The 23,121-nt window shown below is 45.3% G+C and overlaps 1 protein-coding gene across 1 annotated transcript; it reads left to right on the top strand.

Moving 5' to 3' along the window:
- The first annotated feature begins 14,334 nt into the window (after positions 1 to 14,334).
- Positions 14,335 to 22,130, top strand: LOC144731734 (uncharacterized). The gene is made up of 2 exons (XM_078612936.1): positions 14,335 to 14,352; positions 19,437 to 22,130. Exon 2 carries the CDS (start codon positions 19,462 to 19,464, stop codon positions 20,116 to 20,118), a length of 657 nt encoding a protein of 218 aa, XP_078469062.1. The 5' UTR covers positions 14,335 to 14,352; positions 19,437 to 19,461; the 3' UTR covers positions 20,119 to 22,130.
- The last annotated feature ends 991 nt before the right edge of the window (positions 22,131 to 23,121 follow it).

Here is a 23,121-nt window from a genome sequence, read left to right on the forward strand (position 1 = left end):
GCTTCCTTGAAGAGACCTAAACTAATCTGATCTTCTTGGTTCTTTCGGTAAAGTCACGTAGAATGGAAATAATAAAATAATAAAATAATAAAATAAAACATTATAAAATAATTCTCACGACGTTTCGGCCACAACGCAAGCAGCCGTCCTCAGGTGAAGACCAGGTCTGTCGGGGAGACAGACGTTGTGGCCAAACGTCGCGAGAATTATTTTATTATGTTTTATTTTATTATTTCCCTTCTACGTGACTTTACCGAAATAACCAAGAAGATGAATCCCTGCAGTCACGAAAGCTTTAAATCGAAATAAACTAAACTGTTTTAAAGTATTTTTTTTACCAGCTCAAGGCCCTCTGAGCTATATAGCATCTTTATCAGAAGCGACCTTGCCACGAATGAGAGTCCAACGAAGTGGATTATGGTGCGGAAATTTAGAGCCGATACAAACTCGAAACGCGTGACGTTGATTGTAAGTGTGGAGGGAACAACCGGAGGACCCGGAGAAGAAATCCATGCGACCACGGGGAGAACACGCGAACTTTAAATACACAACAAGCGTCAGGGTCGGAATCTAGCCCACGACCTCCTGTATAGCAGGTGAGGTAGTTAACATCTCGCTACCGTGGCACCCCTCGCCAGCGTGGAAGAGTTGGCAAATTACCCTCTGGTTCCCTGCGAGTGGAGACCCTTCTGCCAGTCGTGGTGTCAACAAGTCATTGCAGGGGCTGCATTCCATCTGTACCTATTCACAGGGTTGATTGTGTTTGCTTACTTAGGTTTAAAACAAAGAGTTATCTGCACCGGTTTCTCTGCTTTTAATGTTTCCCCCCCCCCCCCTCAGAAATTGTATCCCTGTATAACCTAGGGCTGCGTTCAGAAATATCCAAAGTTGTACTGTACTACAATGCTCCCATCGTTTGATTGTCGGTGGTGTCTGGATCAACACTCGACTCTTAAAATGTGTCCATTAATCCTTACACAGGCTCGAGCAATTGCAAACGGCAGGGGTAATTCCTAACAATGGACAAATGTTTTTGTCCTTCGGCTTGGGATTAAAATAGAATTTGTCCATTAAAGTTTTAGTGAGCCTCCAGACTTTGGGAAGGTTGACGCGCTGACACTTTTCGCACTGCTATTAACGAGTGGTAGGGGTATGGTGGGAGACTGCGAAATTGAGAAAAAAATTTCACACCCGAGGCCTTACACAGGCAGATTCAATAACACGTTTTGCTCAACGGCCAGCCTCGCGGTCCAGACGGTTAATTCCTTTCACAAATGTGAGTTTAATCCACCGACCCTCATCTCCAAACTGCTGGATTAAATGAGTCTTACACCAAGCCTGGCGAGCAGATGAATTCCTGCAGTTATTTATGTAAGAAAACAAGGTCGATTGAACAGCAGCCTTGTTGGTCTGGATAACTGCGCTTACAACACGTTCTCTGTGTTGTAGCAGTCCCGGCAAAGTTAAGACGACGTTATTTGATCGCTTTGAACGAGCACCGCAGACGCACAACACAATAACAATCAGGGATGTAACGTACGTTTATCAATGTTGTACTCAAGAGAGAGAGAGAGAAAACAGCAGCTTTCAAACGAAGCTTGGGGATGAGCGGTGTTCAAATAGTTTTTTGTTGTTATTACACTGGTCAACAAAAAAACAACATTTTTTTCTGGCCTGGACTTTTGCAGCTGTTTTAGACTAATTTCAGGGTGCTGATTCCAAATCTGATCTCAGATTTGCTCTATCACATCTCATTTTATTGCTATCGGCATACCCCATTTTCATTGATTTTACCCGAAATTAACTCTGTCACTTATGATTGCAAGTTGTTGCGAGTCAGTGACTGCTTTAGTGTTAAAATATGGTGCTGTATTTTTAGGATAGCGTGTTTATAATATCATCTTATTAATTTCCACATTTATTTAATATTTTTCTTCTGCTGTTTTTATTGAAAATGCAATATTTGATATCTCAAAAACCTGATGTGATGATATCTCAAAAACCTGATGTGATAGACAAAAACTGATGCCAGATTTGGAATCAGCACCCCAAAATCACCTTAAAACCGTTGGAATACCTTATGCCAGAAAAAGTGTGTTGACCAGTGTTATTGACGCGCTGGATTCGACTTTGCTCTCGGTGAATTGATGGCGCGGAGAGGCGCGGTAATGTGTGTTTCTCTTCCCCCCCCACCCCACACACCGTCCCCTCGTGGAGCGTGCCGACTACATCTTCGACGTCGTGAAGCAGGACGCGTCGGCCAAGTCGGCGTACGTGCGCGGGGCATTGTCGAGGAACGTTGAGAGTGGCTTTAGGAGGAGACATCCAAAAACCCCAGAGGGAACTTCTGACCAGCCGTGGGAAATAACAGCCGCCGTTATTTGGTACAGGCTCGGCCACCATCGAAAGGCACTACAAATTACTCGAGGTCACTTGTGTGCCGTGCCCATGCGTTCTTTCAACCGATTTTAATTTTTTTCTGGAATTTAAGTTTGTTTTAGATGAATATCCTGCATCGTGTTTTATTCCCAAGTGTCTGACAAGGTGGTGCTGTCTTAATTTTGGAGCTTTCGTGACTGCCGGAATTATTCTTTGGTTCTTTCGGTAAAGTCACGTATAAAGATAAAATAATAAATTAAATAATAGCATACTACGACGTTTCGATTGCAACACAAGCAATCATCATCAGGTATAAAAGAAATAGCAACACAAATCTAACCAGAAAACTATAGACAGACATATAAGCAGACAGATATCACAAAGATACACAGAGAGAGAACACGTATAGTTTTTTGGTTAGATTTTTGTTGCTATTTCTTTTATACCTGATGATGATTGCTTGTGTTGCAATCGAAACGTCGTAGTATGCTATTATTTAATTTATTATTTTATCTTTATACGTGACTTTACCGAAAGAACCAAAGAATAAAGTGGTGCTGTGCCTAGAGTGCTTGACTCAGGGTTTACATTGTGCACGTTCAAACCCTGGTTAGGGGTTTGAACCCATCGTTCCTCTGTGATCGACAACACGAGTACTAAATCTTGACTTAAAGCTTTCGTGACTGCAGGAATTCATATTCTTTGGGTCTTTCGGTAAATTCACGTAGATAGGTTCAATGAAAATTAACAAAAACTACGACGTTTCGATTGCAACACAAGACGATCGCTTGTGATCGAGACGTCGTAGTTTTTGTTTTAAATTTTCTTTGAACCTATCTACGTGATTTTACCGAAAGACTCAAAGAACATGAGTACTGTTCTGCGTGTGATGTCACCAGCGGTTGGCACGTGTGGTAATTTGGCCCCAACCATAGGAATGTGGAATTTCTATCACTGGCTCATGACTATGGAAAACGTGTCTTGATTTCGTTGTTTTCTGGAACCATTGTTACATCATATGTTGTGATTTTTGCGTGTTTTTTATATAGTTATATAGGATCTATAGACTAGTTTGTAGCAAGCATTTTTTTCCAAGGTGGTACATTGAAACCAATTTGATCGGGATTAAATTGAATCCGTGAATATCACGTAGGCAATGATTCTGATCCATGCCTGTTAATTTCACACAAGAATACTATCAGTCCAAACAATCGCAATGGGAAACGAACACCGATAGGAACGTCATATTTAGATGAGAAGACCATCATTTTCCAGTGTTGGACACATTTATGTAATTTATGTAATGTCCTGCAGTTACAAAGCAATTACCATTAATTGTATTGGTCTGTGCCTTACACAAATTGCTCATGTGTATAAAGTAATTTATTTTTAGCAAATGGTGCCCTAAATTTAACAACAATGTGAGGCTCTATCTGTGAGGCCCTCGTTAGGGTTTGTCTGAACCCATCATCCCTCCGGGGTTGGTGAAATCGGTTCAGTACCACTTTTTTACGGAGACGTCGTCAGCAGTTGTCTCGTGAATAGTCTCGGCCCGTCATAGGAATGTGGAACGTCCACCACTGGCTCAAGGCTGTAAGCAAGAGATGAGCACCTCCGATTAGCACGGTCGGCTACGTACGGTGCGAAAGAAGTTCAACATACATACATACGTACATTTGAGTGGGAACTCACTTTGACTTTTCTACTTATCAAATTCACAAAGCAATTGCCGGTTTGCTCTTCTATTATGGTACCGAAGAAGAATTGTCTACATTTGTACTTGTGTGTTTATTTGTATTCGAACGAGAGGCAATTCCACGGTGAGGTTTTTGGCATCGAACGCAATTCAGATGAGCGAGATTGCTAAATGTGGCACAATTTGGCCAATGCTGTGGTCACCCTCCCCCACCCCCCCCCCCCCCCCCGAATAAAAAAAAAACTAAATACGCATTTCTGTTAAGTGATAAAAGTTTCTGGAGCAATGTAATATTTCCTCATCCCTTTTGGAAAGAATAGTCGTGTGAAGTAAATGAAAAATAAACGTCATTCTCATAGAAATGTAACGGGTTTTTGCGAAGGTCATTGGAAATGTTTACGATGCTGTTCCAACAAAGTAGATTTTTTTTAAACGATTATTTCAAATGCCAAACACTTAGCGGTGTTTTTTGTGCACATGATATCGTAGTGTCTACGTTCATTTCATATAAAGAAATCCCTACTATTCTTTGGGTCTTTTGGTAAAGTCACGTATAAAAAAAGAAAAAAAAATAATAGCAATAAAATCATAAAAAATAAATTTCGATTTGAAGCTTTCGTGACTGCAGGGATTAATCTTCTTGGTTCTTTCGGTAAAGTCACGTAGAAGGGAAATAATAAGATAATAAATGCTTTATTTTTATTATTTCCCTTCTACGTGACTTTACCGAAAGAACCAAGAAAATAAAAATAAAGTGAATAAAATAATAATAAAAATAATAATAAAATTATCACGACGTTTCGATCGCAACACAAGCACTAACACAGCCGCCGTTGCTCGTGTCCTCGATGTGGTGGCGAATCTTACATTGACATGCTAATCTCTCACAATACAATGGCCACCTTCGCGCCCTCGTCGTGGAGGTCACTCTGCGATCTTACATTGACATGCAAATTTATCACATTAACATAACTAGCCCCACCCACTTCGTTCATGACCCTTGGGCTCCACCCATTTCAAACCTTTTAAACAGCCTGCGTCAGCAGCTTTCCCCCTCTTTTTAAATCCTTTATATTAAGTTCACTTGCTTGCTTGCGCGCTTACGACCGTGCAAGTCTTTTGGTAGTTTTTTAATCCACTTCCCGTGATCCGATCGAGCTGACATTTTGCACACAGACTCGTTGTGCGTGACAATTTATTTTCGTGAAAAAAAATTTCCATAACTTTACACTTTTTAGGAAAAAAGAAAATTATATTTAATTACCAATTGCTTAATGGTGGCAGGCAATCATCTGACCCATAGGTGGCAGCCATCTCAAGCCAGAGGACGAGAGGACTCTAGCCGCCACGCATATAAAGGATTTACAGTGAAAAACTTTGTTTTTACAGGTTAATTTTTTTCTCCTGATGACGATCGCTTGTGTTGCGATCGAATGTCGTGATATTTTTTTTAATTTTTATTAGTTTTTATTCACTTTTTTAATCTATGTGACTTTATCGAAAGACCCAAAGAATATGAATTCCTGCTTTCACGAAAGCTTTAAGTCAAGAAGAAATCCCTACTGTTGGACGTTATGTATTTTGACATTTTCCAAGTTGCAAAACTTGTTTTCATGAATACACAACACTTAATCATTAAACATGCACAGGAGGCAAACGTTGAGATACACAATTAGGAAACGAAAAGAAATGAACAAAAAATGTACCAACATTTTCCCAGTCTTGATCCTGTATTAATACTGCACAAGTTGCCATGCGCTCCAATTAAAACGTATGAATGATCATCAGCAGTGATCTATCCACTGTTGAACAGAGGTCCCACCGTATTGCAGAGGTCGCAACTGGGTACCCGATACCCGTACCCTACCCGATACCCGGCTACCCATACCCGGCCAGGTACGGGTACGTTTGCGACCCTGGTGCGGCCGGGTACGGGTACGGGTAGGCCGTGAGTCACTGGTGAGTAACCGTTTGTCACTCATTTCAGGTAGGGTACGGATAGGGTACGGGTTACCCATTTGCGACCCTGGTACGGGTAAAAAATCAAAACGCGTTTGCGACCTCTGCCGTATTGTCAGACTCCCTCGCGGTCCTGCCGTGCAACGCCCCTGCACATCAGCTGACCTCACTGCTCCCTCTCTGCTCAGTGGTCATCCACTCAGGCGCGTGTGCCTCCATTGGCTGTTGTGTAGTGTATTCTTAGGTTTTTTCGGTAAAGTCACGTAGGTAAAACATCAAAATTAATGATGCAGCTAATTCGGCTGTGACGGTCCCACCTGATGACGGAGACTTGTGTTGCCTCCGAAACGTCGTGATTTTTGTTTTATTTTATTTTATTTTCATTAATTTTGATGTTTTACCTACGTGACTTTACCGAAAAAACCTAAGAATATGAATCCTTGCAGTCACGAAAGCTTCAAATCTAGAATGTTGTGTAGTGTGTCGGTTGGCGCCCTGCGCTACGAACCCGGCGACCCGAGTTCGATTCCCGCTCTGGGCCAACACCGGTGACGATTATCTGAACCTGGTGTGATGTGTAAACATCGCCACTGGGGAGACAAAGGCGGCCCGGCGTGGTGTTGGCCACCCACCCTCTCGTGTGCTGTATAGGTGCTCGCTAACAGCCCCTGCCTCAACAGTCTCTTCAGGCTATACGGGGGATCTTTGTTTCGTGATACCATGATCAATGTCGTTCATCAGCCATCATCTCTGCTGGCGATGTGTTCTGGCCCAAGCTAACCAATGTTTCTTAACTTCAAAATGAAACAAACGAATTGGCGATTTTCACCGTGTTGTCAGTGCTCATCAAGCACCAAAAAAAAACCAACTCAAAACAATCGTCAAGAACGCTGTGAACTTAAAAGTTAGGCGACGTTTCGGGCATCGATCCTTGAACGTGCTCAGAAGACGGGCAATTTGCCTAAAATGTCTATTATATACTTTTAAGGCAGAGTTTTTCTCTCTTTTACAAATGTGTTGAGTTTGTTTGGGATCTGCGTTTATCCCAACTCGCCGTTGTGATGTCGCTGATTTGCACGTTGGCTGTCATATCAATTAGTGCCGGCGTAAAATAAGTGATCATACTCAACTAAACTGTGAACTATTTTGATTTTTAATATAACCAGGTCAGACCCCCCCCCCCCCCCCGATCTATACAGCTCTGTTCCAGAAGCGACCTAGCCTGAAGTGATCGCTCAACAAAAGTGGCTCACCGTGTGGGAATCTTTCGCAGCCAAAAACTCTAAAACGCTCGTTGCTAAATGTGGGAGAGAAAAAAAACCACGCGACCACGGGGAAAGAGATAGATGCAAACTCCAAATATACGACAGGCGTCAAGGGTCGCGATCGAACTCACGACCTCCTGCATACCGGGCGAGGTAGTTAACATCTCGCCAACGCACACACAACATCGATGACGGCGTCCAGGCGGCACGTATAGAACTGCAGTCGATGACGTCGGTGTTGCGTCATAGGTCGTGTGTGACGTCAGGTTCCCATCGTTCAGTAAGCGCCTGGAAAGCGTGTGCTTGTGACACATAGTGTGTTGCTGTCACAAGTCTGTACGAGGAGCAGGAAACAAACACATTCCTGCGGAGGGAGCTGGTAGGAACGTTGGTTGCTCGGTCAATGGCCATGGTCAACGGACACAAGCCGGCGTGAGTAGGTTAAACGTTGAGTTGTATAAGGGCACCACGAGGTGACTAGCCCCTCACCACCCAGCCCCACCCCTCCCACCCCCCACCCAGTCCCACCCTCCCCACCCAGCCCCTCCCCAACCTCCCCACCCACACTCACCCCTCCCACCCCCCACCCTCCCCACCCATCCCCTCCCCACCCTCCCCACCCAGCCTCTCCCCACCCTCCCCACCCAGCCCCTCCCCACCCACCCTCCCCACCCAGCCCCTCCCCACCCTCCCCTCTCCATACCAGCCCCTCCCTCCCCACCCAGCCCCTCCCTGCACGACGGACACAATAATCCCCTGTGGGCTGATGTAACCTGGAGGTTCCTACCAGTAAAAGGACTTGACTTACACGAGGGTGTCTGTAGTGTTCCAAGTGCATCGCACCTCAAGGGCTGCGAGATGGCCAGTGGATGTCAGAAGAGCAAATAGCTTTCTTAAATCTATCCGTGCGGAGCTATTTGAATGTTACCTCCTCAGCCCGTGTCATCACACGTCTGCCCAAACACCTTGGGCGAGAATCGGTCAAACGTCTTGATTGGTCAGAGACTTTAATGTAACAGAAATGGTCAAACATCTTACTGTGTCAAGACTCGTGGAAACGTATTGACACTCTGTGAGACTTTTATTCTTTAGAAAAAGGACATCACAATTATTTCGATTTAAAGCTTTCGTGACTGCAGGGATTCATCTTCTTGGTTCTTTCGGTAAAGTCACGTAGAATGGAAATAATCAAATAAAAAAAACATAATTATTTTATTATTTCCATTCTACGTGACTTTACCGAAAGAACCAAGAAGATGAATCACAATTATTATTATTGCTGTATTTCACACAAGTTCCCCCCGTTGGCTTCTGTGGTGCAAACCGTGACATGTCCTTTTGTTGCTCTAGTAAACAGTGCCACCGCGCACTTTTTTCCTTCGTCTTCTGCGCGAAATGTTCTGGGCGGCCTGCGCTGAGAGATTTGTTCAAACGCGTCTGCGCCGCCTACATCAACGACTGACAGTTCGACTCCTGCTGTAGCCGAGAGCCGGCAGTAATTTACGTGACCGATCGCCCAAGTTCCACGGTGCAACAAAAAAGAGAGCAATCTTGTGCCGGCGTCAAACCAAATTGAAAGTCTAAAATGTAAAATAAATCTCAAAGCCGCCACGATCATGACTCTGACCCTCAGCCAAAAACCCATTACCCTATCTTCCCCTACCCGATCCTACCTTACCCTCCACCAATCCCGCCTACCCAAACGGACACATTCTAGGGAATAATCAAAAGGAGACCGTTCTCTATGATGTCTGCAGGTGTATTGGTTCTGCTGTTACATTATTTAGAGAGAGAAAATCACTTAAACCATGACACGAACTGTAGTCATCCTCGCAGCGGCTTTGGCTATTCATCAAACAAAGACGGCCACCGCATCGCGCGCTTTCAGATGCGCTTCTGCGGCCGTCTGGAATGCTCTTCTGACATAGGAAGCTACGCAGTTTCAAATCTAGATTGAAAACTAATTTTTTTCTAACTGCTTTTTGTGTTTAGTTTGTTCTATTTCCCCCACTTCTCTCATTAGCACGGTTGGCTACGTACGACGTGAGAAAAGTTCAACATGCATGGCCTCTTAGAGGCGCCTTCTAGACCTCCTTCATCCCTCCAGCCGTGGCGTGAGCAAGCAAGCAATTGCAGGGCTGCACCTTTAACCTTTCAAATATGTTTGAAGTGTTCCAGAAAAGATTGGTTTGAAATAAAATATGCGAGCAGATAATTCGACCAAACATATATACGGCGGGAGTATTTTACCCACAGTTATAAAGCATCTTAAAATGCAGCCACATTTATGCGGTTTATAGACACAATCTACATCTTATAGATAATCTTACATAATAATAATCATCATAATGCCCTCCATTGATCGAGGAATGCCTCACTTAGTTTAAAGACCTTCTCAGGAGAGTTATGCATTGGGATGTTTGGACAAATTCCATTAATGAGTGTTTGGCATGTGGGAAGAAACTAAAGGACTTGGTAGAAAACCCGTGGAATACGAGGACGCAACACTCAAAGCTCCACACAGATAGGTTCACGAATCCAATTCTGTATTCCCACTTGGCCACCTCATATCACAAATGGCATCAATTGAAATGCATTTTTTTTTGCCATGTTTTTGCCCCGATGGACACCAACATTTTATCACCTCCAAACTCTAAATGGTCTTGGCTAGATGCTGTAGTTTAATGCTCCTGCGGATGTATTCATCTGGCGGGGCCCACGAGCTGTCTCAGAAAGTTGGTCTTGTCGTCTTATCGCAATCTAAACAGCCGCCAAAAATACACCAGCCGCCTCTTGGGATTTAGCAGATACGAACGCTGCCGGTTTAACCCACACCCACCGCTACCTCTCTCTGCCAAGCTTTATTTTTTGCCGGCGACCACCAATTTGCGAGGAGTCAAGTGGTTGTCGTACAGCGATACTGGGCTCCAACCCAGGAACGTGGAATGACCATCGTTATTTTGGGCTTATCCAGTACTCCGCAGGTTTAATCCACGCCCACCGTTACCGATCTCTGCCCACGCAGAGGTCGCAACCGGGTACCCGATACCCGTACCTTACCCGATACCCGGCTACGGGTACCCGTTTGCGACCCTGGTGCGGCCGGGTACGGGTAGGCCGTGAGTCACTGGTGAGTAACCGTTTGTCACTCATTTCCCAACGTCTTGTCTCTTCTCACAATTCAAGTTCCTAGAATCAACCCACCCGCGCCTGCAACATGGCTTCATCCCAGAGGTGGCAATCAGGTACCCGATACCCGTACCCTACCCGTACCCGGCCGGGTACGGATAGGGTACGGGTACGGCCGGGTCCTGTACCCGTTTGCGACCCTGGTGCAGCCGGGTACGGGTAAGGAATCAAAACCCGTTTGCGACCTCTGCTGCTCACGCCGCAATGTTTATTTGCCGGCGACCACCAATTTGCAACAAAGCCACCAGCGGTGGTCGTTGTACGGCGATACCGAGCCCCAATCCAGGAATGTGGAATGGCCATTTGCTGGTTTGACCTTCGGGGCTGCCAAAGCAGACGAGTGCTGTCCCACGCTCCCTTGAGCGTAGGAGGAGACGCTTCTGAGAGCTATTGCGTCCTTGCACTTCATCGCTCGGTGCTCACCCATGCACGCCAGGCTGTGATGGCTATTGGGAGGAATGGGTAAATGGGAGGCTGTGTGTGTGTGTGTGTGATTGTGATTTGACGTGGGTGGTTGTGGATGAGAGTTAAGGTGACTGGAGCGAGGGAAAGGGCCACGTGAGGTTGCTGCAAGAGTGGCTGAAATGTTTGATGATCTCAAGGGCAGTTTTCTTGATTTTTTTTTATTTGTGCCACTACCTGCTGTGCCGGAGCTTTTGTCTCGGCTTAAAAAAACACGAAATAAATATCGCCAAACAACTTTCTGTGAATGAAACGCAATATGTGTCATTGCTGTTATCCGTTGAGCTCCCGTGATGCGATTCTGCAAGTCGCAAAGTGAGAGAAATATTTTCAATTTAAGCCGGGCGTGTGCTTTTCGACGAGCAAAGTCAGTCATTTGTATGCCACGCAACTCCACATGTGCTGAGTCTATCGACGTCAATTCAAACTGATTGCACGCCAGCTTCCTTCAAACTTGCCGGTGCGTTTAATGCATCATGCTGTAAACTGCAGACACCAAACTGTAAGCCACTGTATCATTCTGACCTCCTTCTGCCTCTGCCAACGATGCGACTCCCTATCGTAAGACGCACTATTCTTTTCCCTGTATTTTAAATATAAAATTGGGGGGTGTTGTACGTCTTATAATCGGCAGATTGCATTGCCTTGTGGAAGACGCGTTCTCATATTCTCCATCGTGATCGGTGACCGCCCAGAGGGCAGACGAAAAATCAGCTACAAGACATCTCTCCGCTTTTTGAAAGAGCTCGCTCCGTTATCATCTTCTTAAAAGATGGCTCTACGGTAATAATACATTGTCTTCAACGTGACGTGCTTTCATCTCTTTGTTCGCAACAATCATGCAGAGGGCGTTTCTCCCCATTTTTAAACTGTGCGTTCATAATCATCTGCTCGATAACGGATCTCCATACTAACCAGTTACCGTTTACAATACGCTTGTTTTCAAAATGACCCCAGAGGATATGCTATGCAGACAGGTTTCTGATCATGAGAGGATGTTCATGATACAAATGGTGTGTGCCATGGTTTGTGCATGTGCACTGCTTCCATTGCCAGTTTCTTCATGTATTACTTTCAAATATTTTTTACAGATTTTTTTCGCTGGAGTTTTTTTTTTCTTTCTCAGATTTTATCACCAGTCTAACCCCATTTCCTCTGATAAAATTACCCGGAATTTACCCAATCCGATTTGGATCCCATAAGCTAAGCCGGTTTGAGCCTGGATAGTTTTCAGGCAGATAACTACTGTGGATCACAGAGTCGTTATAAGCCGTGGAACTGTAGGTGCGTCCGTAATACCAAGTCAGATTGTAGGAGGCTGCAGGAGGGGTCTTGAAGGTCGAATGTCGATTTTACAAGGAGGAGAGACGCTCTGGTGAGGTGTTTTAGCATTAGTCACGATGACCACTTTAATTTGTTACAAGGCCGAACAAATGTCCCTTCTACATCGCAGTCGGTTGAGCCTCATGTTTCACAAAAGGGAACGACCCCGACATTAATCCCCTTAATAAAAAAAAGGTTTGCAGTTGAATCTATCTGATGCAGTTGGCAAAATTAAATTATATCTGACAAAACATGTTCATGGCATCAACGATGGCACTGATAGAAAAAAAGACAAAATAATATATTTTGGTGGCATACTCATTAATTATCTTAACAAAAGGCCAGTCATTTTGGCATGTTTTGATGTTGTAAATTAGCTGATGCAATGGAATTGTATGGACTAACAGTGTGCAATTTAACAGTAAAAAAATGTAAGGGGACACAATGGCTGTGAGTGAGCTGCCGAGACATTGGAGGCAATGCCAGGCAAGCAGTTGCAACCAGCTGCAACCAGCTGCAACCAGTTGCGAGTTAACTGTGTATAATATGTACAAAATTACTGTGTATATATATAAAAAAAACACTAATTTAAGTCGCGAATTTAAGTCTGCATTTCTTAAGAGTTGAACAAATGTATAACTTTTTAAGGAATTAATCCTGACAAAATTACCATCACAACTTGCTAATCTCGCCAGGTTAAACATCCCTCATTTTATACTTTTTGGTTCTTTCGGTAAAGTCACAAAATAATAGATCACGACGTTTCGATCGCAACACAATCAATCGTCATCAGGTGGGACAACCACAGCAAGAAAAAAACACTTCGGCAGTTGACGATTGCTTGTGTTGCGATCGAAACGTCGTGATCTATTATTTTGTGACTTTACCGAAAGAACCAAAGAGTATGGATTGCTGCAGTCACGAAAGCTTCAAATCAAGATCCGTCGTTTTAGCAGACCATAACTGCAAACTAAAATCACCAACTTTTGTCACAAATTTATGTATTTTGTGGGTTAAATCGTGTAAATATAAATGTGTCGTGAAACACGCCACCACCCGACACAGCCAATTAGTACGTTTTTCACGTTAACAAAACGTATCAATGAGTTACTCCTTCAGCACACCGCTGTGTAGGAGAGTAAACCCACAACATTCCAACACACCGCTGTGTAGGAGAGTAAACACACAACATTCCAACACACCGCTGTGTAGGAGAGTAAACCCACAACATTCCAACACACCGCTGTGTAGGAGAGTAAACCCACAACATTCCAACACACCGCTGTGTAGGAGAGTAAACCCACAACATTCCAACACACCGGTGTGCCGAACTAGTAACTAATTGGTACGTTTTGTTAACGTGACAAACCTTACTAATTGGCTGTGTCGGGTGGTGGCGGGTTAAATGACACATTTATATTTACACATTAGAAGCTCCCTCGCCCCACAAAAAAACCCATTTAATGTGGATAATATTGTTTGCGAAAGCCTATGTGTTAAACTTTCACCACACATGCACGTCTGCATTCCTTGAGAGTTGAACAATCTATACAGTAGAGTACTTATTTTTTTTTTAAGAAATGAACCCTGGCAAAAAATTTTACCATCGCAACAAAATTCCCGCAAGCTTAAACACCCCCCAACCTCTCCGCGCTAATTTGACCAGAAAATGTGTTTGCTCAGAGGTTCCCAACGCAACAGCCTCGGCTCATTGCCGCCACGGTCACCGAAACCACAATGTGGGTGCCAACACAGCCACCCAAAACCACACACACCCCTTCCATTACAGTGGGGGAACACGGTGGAAGAACGGGGCTACCCGCCACCACCACCACCACTTACTCTCCTCCCTTCCTTGAACACCGCCAACAATATCGTTAAACAGCAGCAGCGGCAGCGGGCTCTGGCGAGCATTGGGTAAGCACGGCCCATGAACATACGCCGAGCCCAGATAAGAAAAAAGGGTCCGTGGTGGGTGTCGGGGGTGGTGCAGGGGGTGGGTGGATGGCGACTGCTATCAGCTGTGGGTAAAAAAGTCGCACAACCTCTAAACATTGCTGAGGACGAGGGTGCGAGTGAGTGAGTGAGAGGAGGGACTGGGGGTGCGGGGACATTTCTTTGTTACTGTGTGCTCGCCAAACGAACGTCGTTGTTTTGATTCGATTCATTTGTTTGTTTGGTCGCCCTGAATGGATCGGTGGGGCCGGATTTTGTAGCGAGGAGGCATTTGAATGAGTTCCCTCGATTTTTTAAAGGAGGAATTCTGTTAAGGCTTCAGGTAAGAATGTTTTTGTTGTTGTTGTGTGGATCGAATTTGTCGTGTGTTTTTAATTCTCAGTTTACAGTGTGTTGAGTAGCTGCTTTAACACGTAAAAAGCGTTCGTTAAACAAAAAATATTCAAAGTACTTTGAAGCTGTAGCAAAGGCAAAGAGTGTATCTTGTAAAATATAACTAGAATTTATGTTGATTAAACATGTTATTTTATGTAGAAATGTATACACATCAATGACGTGTACTACACACAAATGCGAAACATTTACAACATAATTGGCAAAGTTGTGTTTGTGTGTGATGAATCTATAAATATAGTGCAAATCTATCAGTGAATATCGGTTGAACAACCATGTGTACTGAAAGGATAGATAGTTGAAAGTTAACAAAATCCATGTAGATATATATTTTTTTATGAACACGGAAGGCTAGTTGTTGGCTTTATGCTTTCTTATGCCACCTGCAAATGCAACGCCACTTCAACATACACTGAGAATGCAGAAAACTACGAGGTATATTCTTTGGGTCTTTCGGTAAAGTCACGTAGTTAGGTTTAAAGAAAATAACAAAAAACTACGACGTTTCGATCACAACACAAGCGATCGTCATCAGGAGGAGACGATAAAACTGCGTGACTTTAGCGAAAGACCCACAGAATATGAATTCCTGCAGTCACGAAAGCTTTAAGTCAAGATTACGAGATGTATTTACTTTACTATGTTTTACACCGTAACGTTTTGAAAATCCATATATATTTTTAACTGACATTATGAATGAATACTAATAGGTTCTTAGGGGCCGTCTCTACAGCTATCCGATGGGATTCCGGGTTGCGCCTCGTGTCCTTCAGCACAATGTCCGACGTTTCAGTGCTATGCATAACCGAGTTGACAAAGTGAGCTGCTCAATTCAGTTCCTGAAGTAGGTTCCAGCACGTGGAGCAGAAACGTCTGACACCTTTGCCGAACGAAACGTGGTACAGCCATATAACCTTTTGGGGATTAGCATGTGACCACTTTTCCACTGATCGACGCTGGGTACAGGACCAACATTTGTCAGTGAGTTTTTTTTTATGATTATGATATTGTCGGTTACGTTTGAACAAAACTACGTGTCTCCCTGCCCAAATGAGCATTGGGGGTGGCACTCATTATTGTGGGCTTGGGCCAGTGGTGGAGATTCCACATTCCATTGGAAGGACCCCGTCTATGAATAACGATTACTTGTTGACTTCCCTGCGAAAAGACAGAGAGAGATATTTATGAAAGTAAAAAAAATCGAACATCAAAATAACAAACGAATTGCTGTTTGCCGAACGCGTTAGCCCATTACGTGTACGCAATTTCTCATCCTTTGCGATGTGAGAAAAAAAAAGAAGGGGGCATTACGCCCGCAACTCTTAGTTTAATATTTATGTGTCAATTACGAGGCGGCGTTCGTTATTAATGGCAATGCTGGCGAAGGTGTTCTCAGCCTGTGCTGCAACGGGAGGGGGAGAGGGGACACACACACACACACACCGGGCAAGCTCCCAGAAATCTCATTAGATATCCGCATTGAAATACACGTAGCGTGCAAACTAATACCGACTCCCCGCGTTATCGCCCTTGACACTTTCGTTGTGCTGCATTATCGGGGAACCTGCGCCGCGCTAAGGCCCGCGGTTAGAATTATTTAGCGTGTCTTCTTCTTTTTCTCTCTGTTCCGCACCCCCCCACCCCCCCGTTCTCTCTTTCGGCAGCGTCTAAATTAAATGTCACAACCGGACAACTCTGAACAACGGCTCCGCACCACAAACAGCAATTTTATCATTGTTTAAGAGGAAGCGCTCTCTCTTTTTTCCCTCCAAGGGTTCCGATTGAGTTAGCGCGCGAACGCGGCCGTTGTGAATATTTCAAGAGCCGCCGCGTAAAATAACCGCGTCGTTTGAGCAATTGCGACGTCTTGTAACTCCACGATCCTTTCATTTGCTCGCGACCGTTAACCGAGACGTGCGTTCCAAAGGCATCGACGCTCTATATGTAGACAAATATATTTTTAAACGGCGCTCCTTTTATCGCGCGGACATCAAATTTGTTTCTGAAATCCACGACGAGGATTTACGTTGTATCGGTATTCACGTCCGCCCATGAGCTACGAGTTTGCGTCTGTAGTCGGCTCTATGACAACTACCGAAGTGAAATGTTGACATTAGTTTGCGATGTGAATCGGTAGCGAACTAAGCGGGAAATGTCACTTCAATGAACGGCTGGCGTCGTTTTGGCCGCTGGCGTCGCAAAGTTCACGTTACGACATTTCAGTAGCGGTGTTAGGGTAAGCAACTTGGGAATGTGATCGGGCCCGAGAAAGTGATTATGGGTGGGACACGTGTGCAGGATGCAGGATGAGAAGTTACCAGGGTGGGCATCGGGATGGCAGTCAACGACCAATGGGGAAAACCTAAAGTCAGGTCGTAAGATACGTTAAGAGCAGATGTTTGGTGGGCGAGGAGTAGACTGAGAAACATCGGTAGGATCTAGTAGTGGCCAAGTGAGGTGTGGTGGCATTAACCACAATTGTCCAGATGATATCTTGACCGTTATCTGGCAAAGCAAAACGAACGCATTGTAAACAAATTGAGACGCAAAATGCGCGTTGCGTCTTTGTGGAATATACTCTGCCCAAACGACTCGGGGAAAAATAGAATGAACTGCATCTTAGGAACTACATTGTCCTTTGTTTACCCCGAGAAAACGTGACCAATTCTGAATATTCGCTCTCAGGAGGGTCCTGTTTGGAAAGTTTGACCGGTTGCTTTGTTTGAGCCGACACTAAATGAGGAAGTTAATCCTTGCTGGATGGAGAAAACACCACACGCACGAGAGAGCAATACCCAAAAATACCCACAAACAGGTCGATGACCTACTTGCTGTGCTGCTGTCTGCTGGGAGTCTCTGCATGATCCACCAATCCCCCACCTCCAAAGGCTGAATGCACAATGGGTGATCGTCACCCATGATGGCATTTACCGTAGCTACTGGCCCCTGGTAACATCGTATTGATGTTAAGAACAGTTAAGTGGCCTTGGACAAGACGCATTGTCAGAAGGGATGACGGCTGCTGGTAAAGGCTAATGACGGAATGGCAGCTTTACCTAGTAAAATACAAACAAAGTTTAGTTTTTTTATAGTTTTCTCTATGTATATTTAATTATATGTATATATATATTAAGACGCCCTGTTGACACGACCAGTCCATGGGTGCTTGCTCCTTCTCTGTCGCTCCTAGACTTCACAAGCCCCTTCACTGTTTGTATCCACACTCCACCATCGTCCCACCGTTCATCGCAACATTTTTTTTGTCTTTTCCCCAAATTGTTTTGTTAATGTATATCATTTTACGCGATGTCTGTATTTATGATTAGTAATATATTGTTATTTTGTTTGGGTCACATCGCCACGTATGTAATACGCGTGTCGTAAAACCCCTCCGCCACCCGACACGGCCAATTAACGAAGCCGCTACGCGATGAACAAACGTGGCCAATGTATTACCGCATCAGCTGCAGCGCAAGCCGGTGTTGTTGGAGAGCCATCACAGGTGGTTACGAATACTCCGCAAATACAGTAGTTGCAACCAGCATCGCCAGGCAGCTGCCATGAATCTGCTTTGTTTACGAGAAAAAATACGCCCGAGAACCCGGTCGAATGTATGTATGTTGAACTTCTTTTGCACCGTACGTAACCAGCCGTGCTAATTGGAGGTGCGCACGTGCCCGAAATTCGGATTGTAACCAAGGTTTCTCAGCGATACCAGCACAGCGCTGTGTGTATGTTGAAGAAGTTCAACATGAATTTCAATTTAAAGCTTTCGTGACTGCAGGGATTCGTCTTCTTGGTTCTTTCGGTAAAGTCACGTAGAAGGGAAGTAATAAAATAATAAAAATAAAACATAATAAAATAATTCTCACGACGTTTTGGCCAAAACGCTGTCTCCCCGACAGACCTGGTCTTCACCTGAGGACGGCTGCTTGCGTTGTGGCTGAAACGTGGTGAGAATTATTTTATTATGTTTTATTTTTATTATTTTATTACTTCCCTTCTACGTGACTTTACCGAAAGAACCAAGAAGATGAAGTTCAACATGCGTACAGCGCTCTACCCCGAAACATCTCCATTCCCATGTTTGAGTCCACGCCCTCAAGGCCCTGCTCATCCCCCCCCCCACCTACGATCGACTGCCTCGCCATCCACCGTGTCCTTTGCCGTTGTCACTGCACCGTAGCCTCCTCCCTCCCCTCCCCGTACCTGCCATACCATTGTCCCACCCTCCCTCCCTCTCTCGTCGTCATCCACCGCTGTCCCAGGATCGGGCCACGAAGCACCGTTTAATTATATTGCTTTTGTTCAATTGTTTTATTTTTTTTCTCTTAATTGCATCTGCGTGAACTCAACGTGGATTTATTTTCACTCTTGTCTCTGTTATAAAACAACGTTTTTAGCCATGTACTCCATGATGGTGTTCTTCACTGCAAGGCCCACATGCCACTCGTGGCCCATCGTGGCCTTCAGTGCGGCTCCTGACGTGCGCCCCCCCCCCCCCGACAATACACAACACGTGACAACAACACCCCCCGTCATCGTGCTGCTGTCAAACCCCGATGGTTTCAAATGTGTGGCTGCCCTCACACTGAAGTCCTATTGGCGAAAGTGCCCCCCACCCCACTCTGGAAAGTGAGTGAAGACACACTGCTCGATGGCAACGTTCGTCTGATTTTTCAGTTGCCGGCGACGCACCAAATGGAAAGCGCAACTCCTGACGAGGCTCGAGACTCGGGCGTGTCCTTGTTTTAGTTTAATTCCAGGCCACCCGCAGCCCAGATTGTGACCTTTCTCTTCTCTTGTACCCGCAGACGACAGCTTCGTCTCGCCGCCGCGATGGCGTCGGTGAAGCCGTCGGTCGCGCTGGCGCTGCTCGTTTGCTGCGCTACGGCAGTCGGTGCGCTGCCAACTGGCTGCACATATGAATCAACAGACAGGCCGACCACTGCCACCTGCACAGAGTTCTCATACCCCTCAGAGCTGCCCTATACTATTACGCACCTGACTCTGCACAACAGCCTAACCAACGTCCCCGTGGGCTCTCTGGACAAACTGTTAGGCAGTCTCAGCAGCCTCACGGAGCTAACCATCGAGATGAATTTAACGTGCGACTGCAACACAATGTACCTGAGGAGGCTGGCGCAAGACAACTTGAAAATCAACGGAGCAAATTGCAAGTTCCTGGGCGGGCAAAAAGACGTGACTTCTCTGACAGGAAACGAGTTTCCGGATGTGTGTGCCACGGCCCCGCCGCACTGCTCCGAGATGCTGCTGCGCGACTCGGGCCTTCACATCGCCTACCTGGTGTTCCTGGTGCCGCTCGTCTACAGCTACCTTGGCCTGCGGCCCCTCGTGAGCCATCGCCGCGACGGACGCCACAAGGGTGGGGAGGCTGAGTACTCGCGCATGAGTAACAAATCGTCGTCCGCTCCGTCGGCTCCGTCCGCTCCGCAAGATGAGAAGATTTACGAGGATCTGGATACGAAGCTGTGATGAGCGGTGGGCCCTCAAGAGGCGGTGGATGGGAGGGACCGGTGTTGTGGGTCAGGGTCGGGAGCATGCGGGAGAGGTCGGAGGTCGTGATCGCCGGGAGAGGTTGGCAGCGGTGCTGTGATGTGGACGAAATTTGGCGATGAAAATGTATTGGGTGTGTTTTTATTATTATTATAATATATGTTTTATTTTAGTCAATGATTACGATAAGTGGATGGGGAATAGAGAAGTTGGAAGCAGTGATATTTCCTTTTTTACTTAATCATGGGTGAAAATATTCATAATTGTTAAAAAAATATATATATTTTAGTCAACGGTGACTATGACCGGGATAAAGTATTCAAGCATGGCTATGACTACCACTGCCCACAACACACGTAGGCATGACTGACTGTGACCAGGCGACATTTACTGGTCTAAATGAAGATGCAGATTAAGATAATTTAGTAACGCTATTAGAGAACCTCAGACTATGACTCAAATAAGAAAAGAATGTGACTAAATTCACACTCGCTGGAAGCAAATGGTAGGGAATGAAGGTAGGTGGATATTTGGATCGAGGTATTTGGAACACATTGTTTTTAATGAATGGTTTGGAAAGATTGCATGGCCATGAGAGGTTTTTTTTCCGTTAGATCGTGTAAATATAAAATGCGTCATTACACCCGACACGACCCGGCACAGCCAATTAGTACACGCATTTATATTTACGCAATCTCTCCCAAAAAAAATCTCTTATGGACAATATTGGTCGCGAAAGCCTACGTGTTAAGATGACATGGAGAAGATAGAATAGGGGTTTGGGATGGGAGATTGGGAAATATATAGGAAATGCTTTTGGACGAAACAAATAATATATGGTTCAACATACTAAAGCACAGCGCCACATTTGTCTTGAGCCATTGAAAGTCCTCTGGGTAAGCAGCGTTCAGCTTGAGAGGGCCACCTTGGAGTCCCACGGGTTGGGAATTAAGGAATGGGGGACACGAGGATATTGAGAGATTGGGGAGATCAATGAATGGATTTGAAAGTGAGGCGTCCGAGATAAATGCGATGAAAAGTTGGGAATGGCAGATTGGTTGTGAATGGATGGGAATGAGAGTTGTGGATCAGCATATCAGTGTTTTGGAATGAAGGCATTGACAGGATGAATGAATGACTGGGAAAGGGAATTTACGTTTTGGAAAAAGAGTTTATGTGAATGAATAGTTGGGAAATGCAATCTGGGAATGAGAACGTGAACCTTGGTCAGGAATTTTGGCCACGTAATGGAAACGTTCAGTGCAGTGTCCCTTTTAAGTGGGCAGGTAAGTTCTCATAAAATGTCATTCAATATCCCTCTGGACATTCCAAAGAGGTAATAAGCCTCATTGTTTAAAACTCAATTCAGTCAGTATTTAAGTCGTTATTTCTTTGTCACTGCTCAATTTGAGTCTGACGTACTTTATTTGATACACTTTGAAATTTTTGACTGAATGGAAGTCGCAGATGATTACATAAAAAGAGGGGAAGATGTTTGTTAAATGCAATATTATCCTGAATCTCTGTGAATAATTGGTATAACCTCTATTTTGACTTTTATAATCATTATATTATTGATGTGTACATTATTTCGTGGCATATTGTACGGTAAGCTTTTTTTTTTGTGTGTTTTATATTTGGCTTTCGTATTTTTACTTGAACGATAAACATGGCAATGGTTAAAAAAAAACACGTTCCATCAGGAGAACGACGCTTGCTCTCAGTCTGCCCTTATCGGACGCATGCAGACGATTGTGACTAAGCCAGTAACCGGTGGAAACTAGGACTGTGATCTGGAAGGGCGAGAGAGAGAGACATTTTGGCACAAATATAGCAGAGTTTATGCTTACAACCAGAGAACGTTTTAAATTGTGATACTTGAATTTGACCGCCCCAAAGGATGGCCTAGAGACTGCAAATGTCACGATACGCAACCGACAAAAATACGACCTCTATTATCAGTGAGGCAACGTAATTCACCTCTCGTGGAGTGCGACACTAAAGTCAAGAGAGCGGGCAGCGATGGAGGAGGGCAGGCGACCGAGACGGTCACCGGAGTGGGCCCCAGAAGTTGGTGACCAAGAGGAAGGCCTAAAGGCGGATTGTGTTGGATCGTAGATACGTCTCCTCCGCTGGCGTATTCCAGCTGTATCAGCGCGGTGACTTTAGTACCGTGCTGAGCCAGAACGAACCCGTGAAACGTTGGCCTCCAAAGACATCTGGTCCAAGAGCAGGGCTAACGAATGACTCGTTCGTTGGGACGACAGGGCGGACCTTCGTGTGTCGTCTGCTCGCGTCTCAACCCGTTGTTCATTTCGCGTGAAGTCGGTGGCACGGCTCGGCTCGGCTTTCACAGTGGAAAAGAAACAACCTGGTACCTCCTGAGCCGCCGCCGCCGAGTTGGCATGGGGCGCAGCTCCGACGCGGCTCTGAGTGTGCAGTGGAACAAGGGAGAGAGGTATTATAATAATAAGAGTGGCCCCTTGAGGTCGGGCGTCAACCGTGCAACAATTGCAGAATCCGGCCGAAGGAAACGACGAGCAAGCGTCGTGAACGTGAGCAGCTGTCGGTCTCTCCGAATGGGACGAAACAATTCTCTGCGGACCGAGGACGGGGGGGCTTCTGAGCTGCAATGCCATTGCCATGGTTTATTTAACAAGGGGTTTCCAGCAAATCGCAATAACGCTTCATGAAATGCATTTCCGAGAGGAGCAAGTGGGGGGTGAGGTGGGTGGGAGGGTGTGGGGGTGTGTGTGGGGGGGGGTGCACAATGTTGGTTTGTTATTCACCGTTTGTGCGTCGGGCACACATCGAGCTCCCCGTGTCGTTCGCGCTGTGCCTGCAACACGCACACACGCCGCACTTTTTAACCCTCTTCGTCTTAACGCGTCGGTTTATCCGCCAACAAACACCGCGATTCGTACGTCAAGTTTCCAGGGGGTCGAGGCAAATGGTGTGCACATCGCCAACCGTGCTAATCGC

The sequence above is a fragment of the Lampetra planeri genome, chromosome 40 (assembly GCF_965212315.1).
Source record: "Lampetra planeri chromosome 40, kcLamPlan1.2.h2, whole genome shotgun sequence".
NCBI classification, from domain to species: Eukaryota; Metazoa; Chordata; class Hyperoartia; order Petromyzontiformes; family Petromyzontidae; genus Lampetra; species Lampetra planeri.

Excerpts from the sequence above, each read along its gene's own strand:
- LOC144731734 (XM_078612936.1), top strand. The coding sequence starts at position 19,462 with ATGGCGTCGGTGAAGCCGTCGGTCGCGCTGGCGCTGCTCGTTTGCTGC.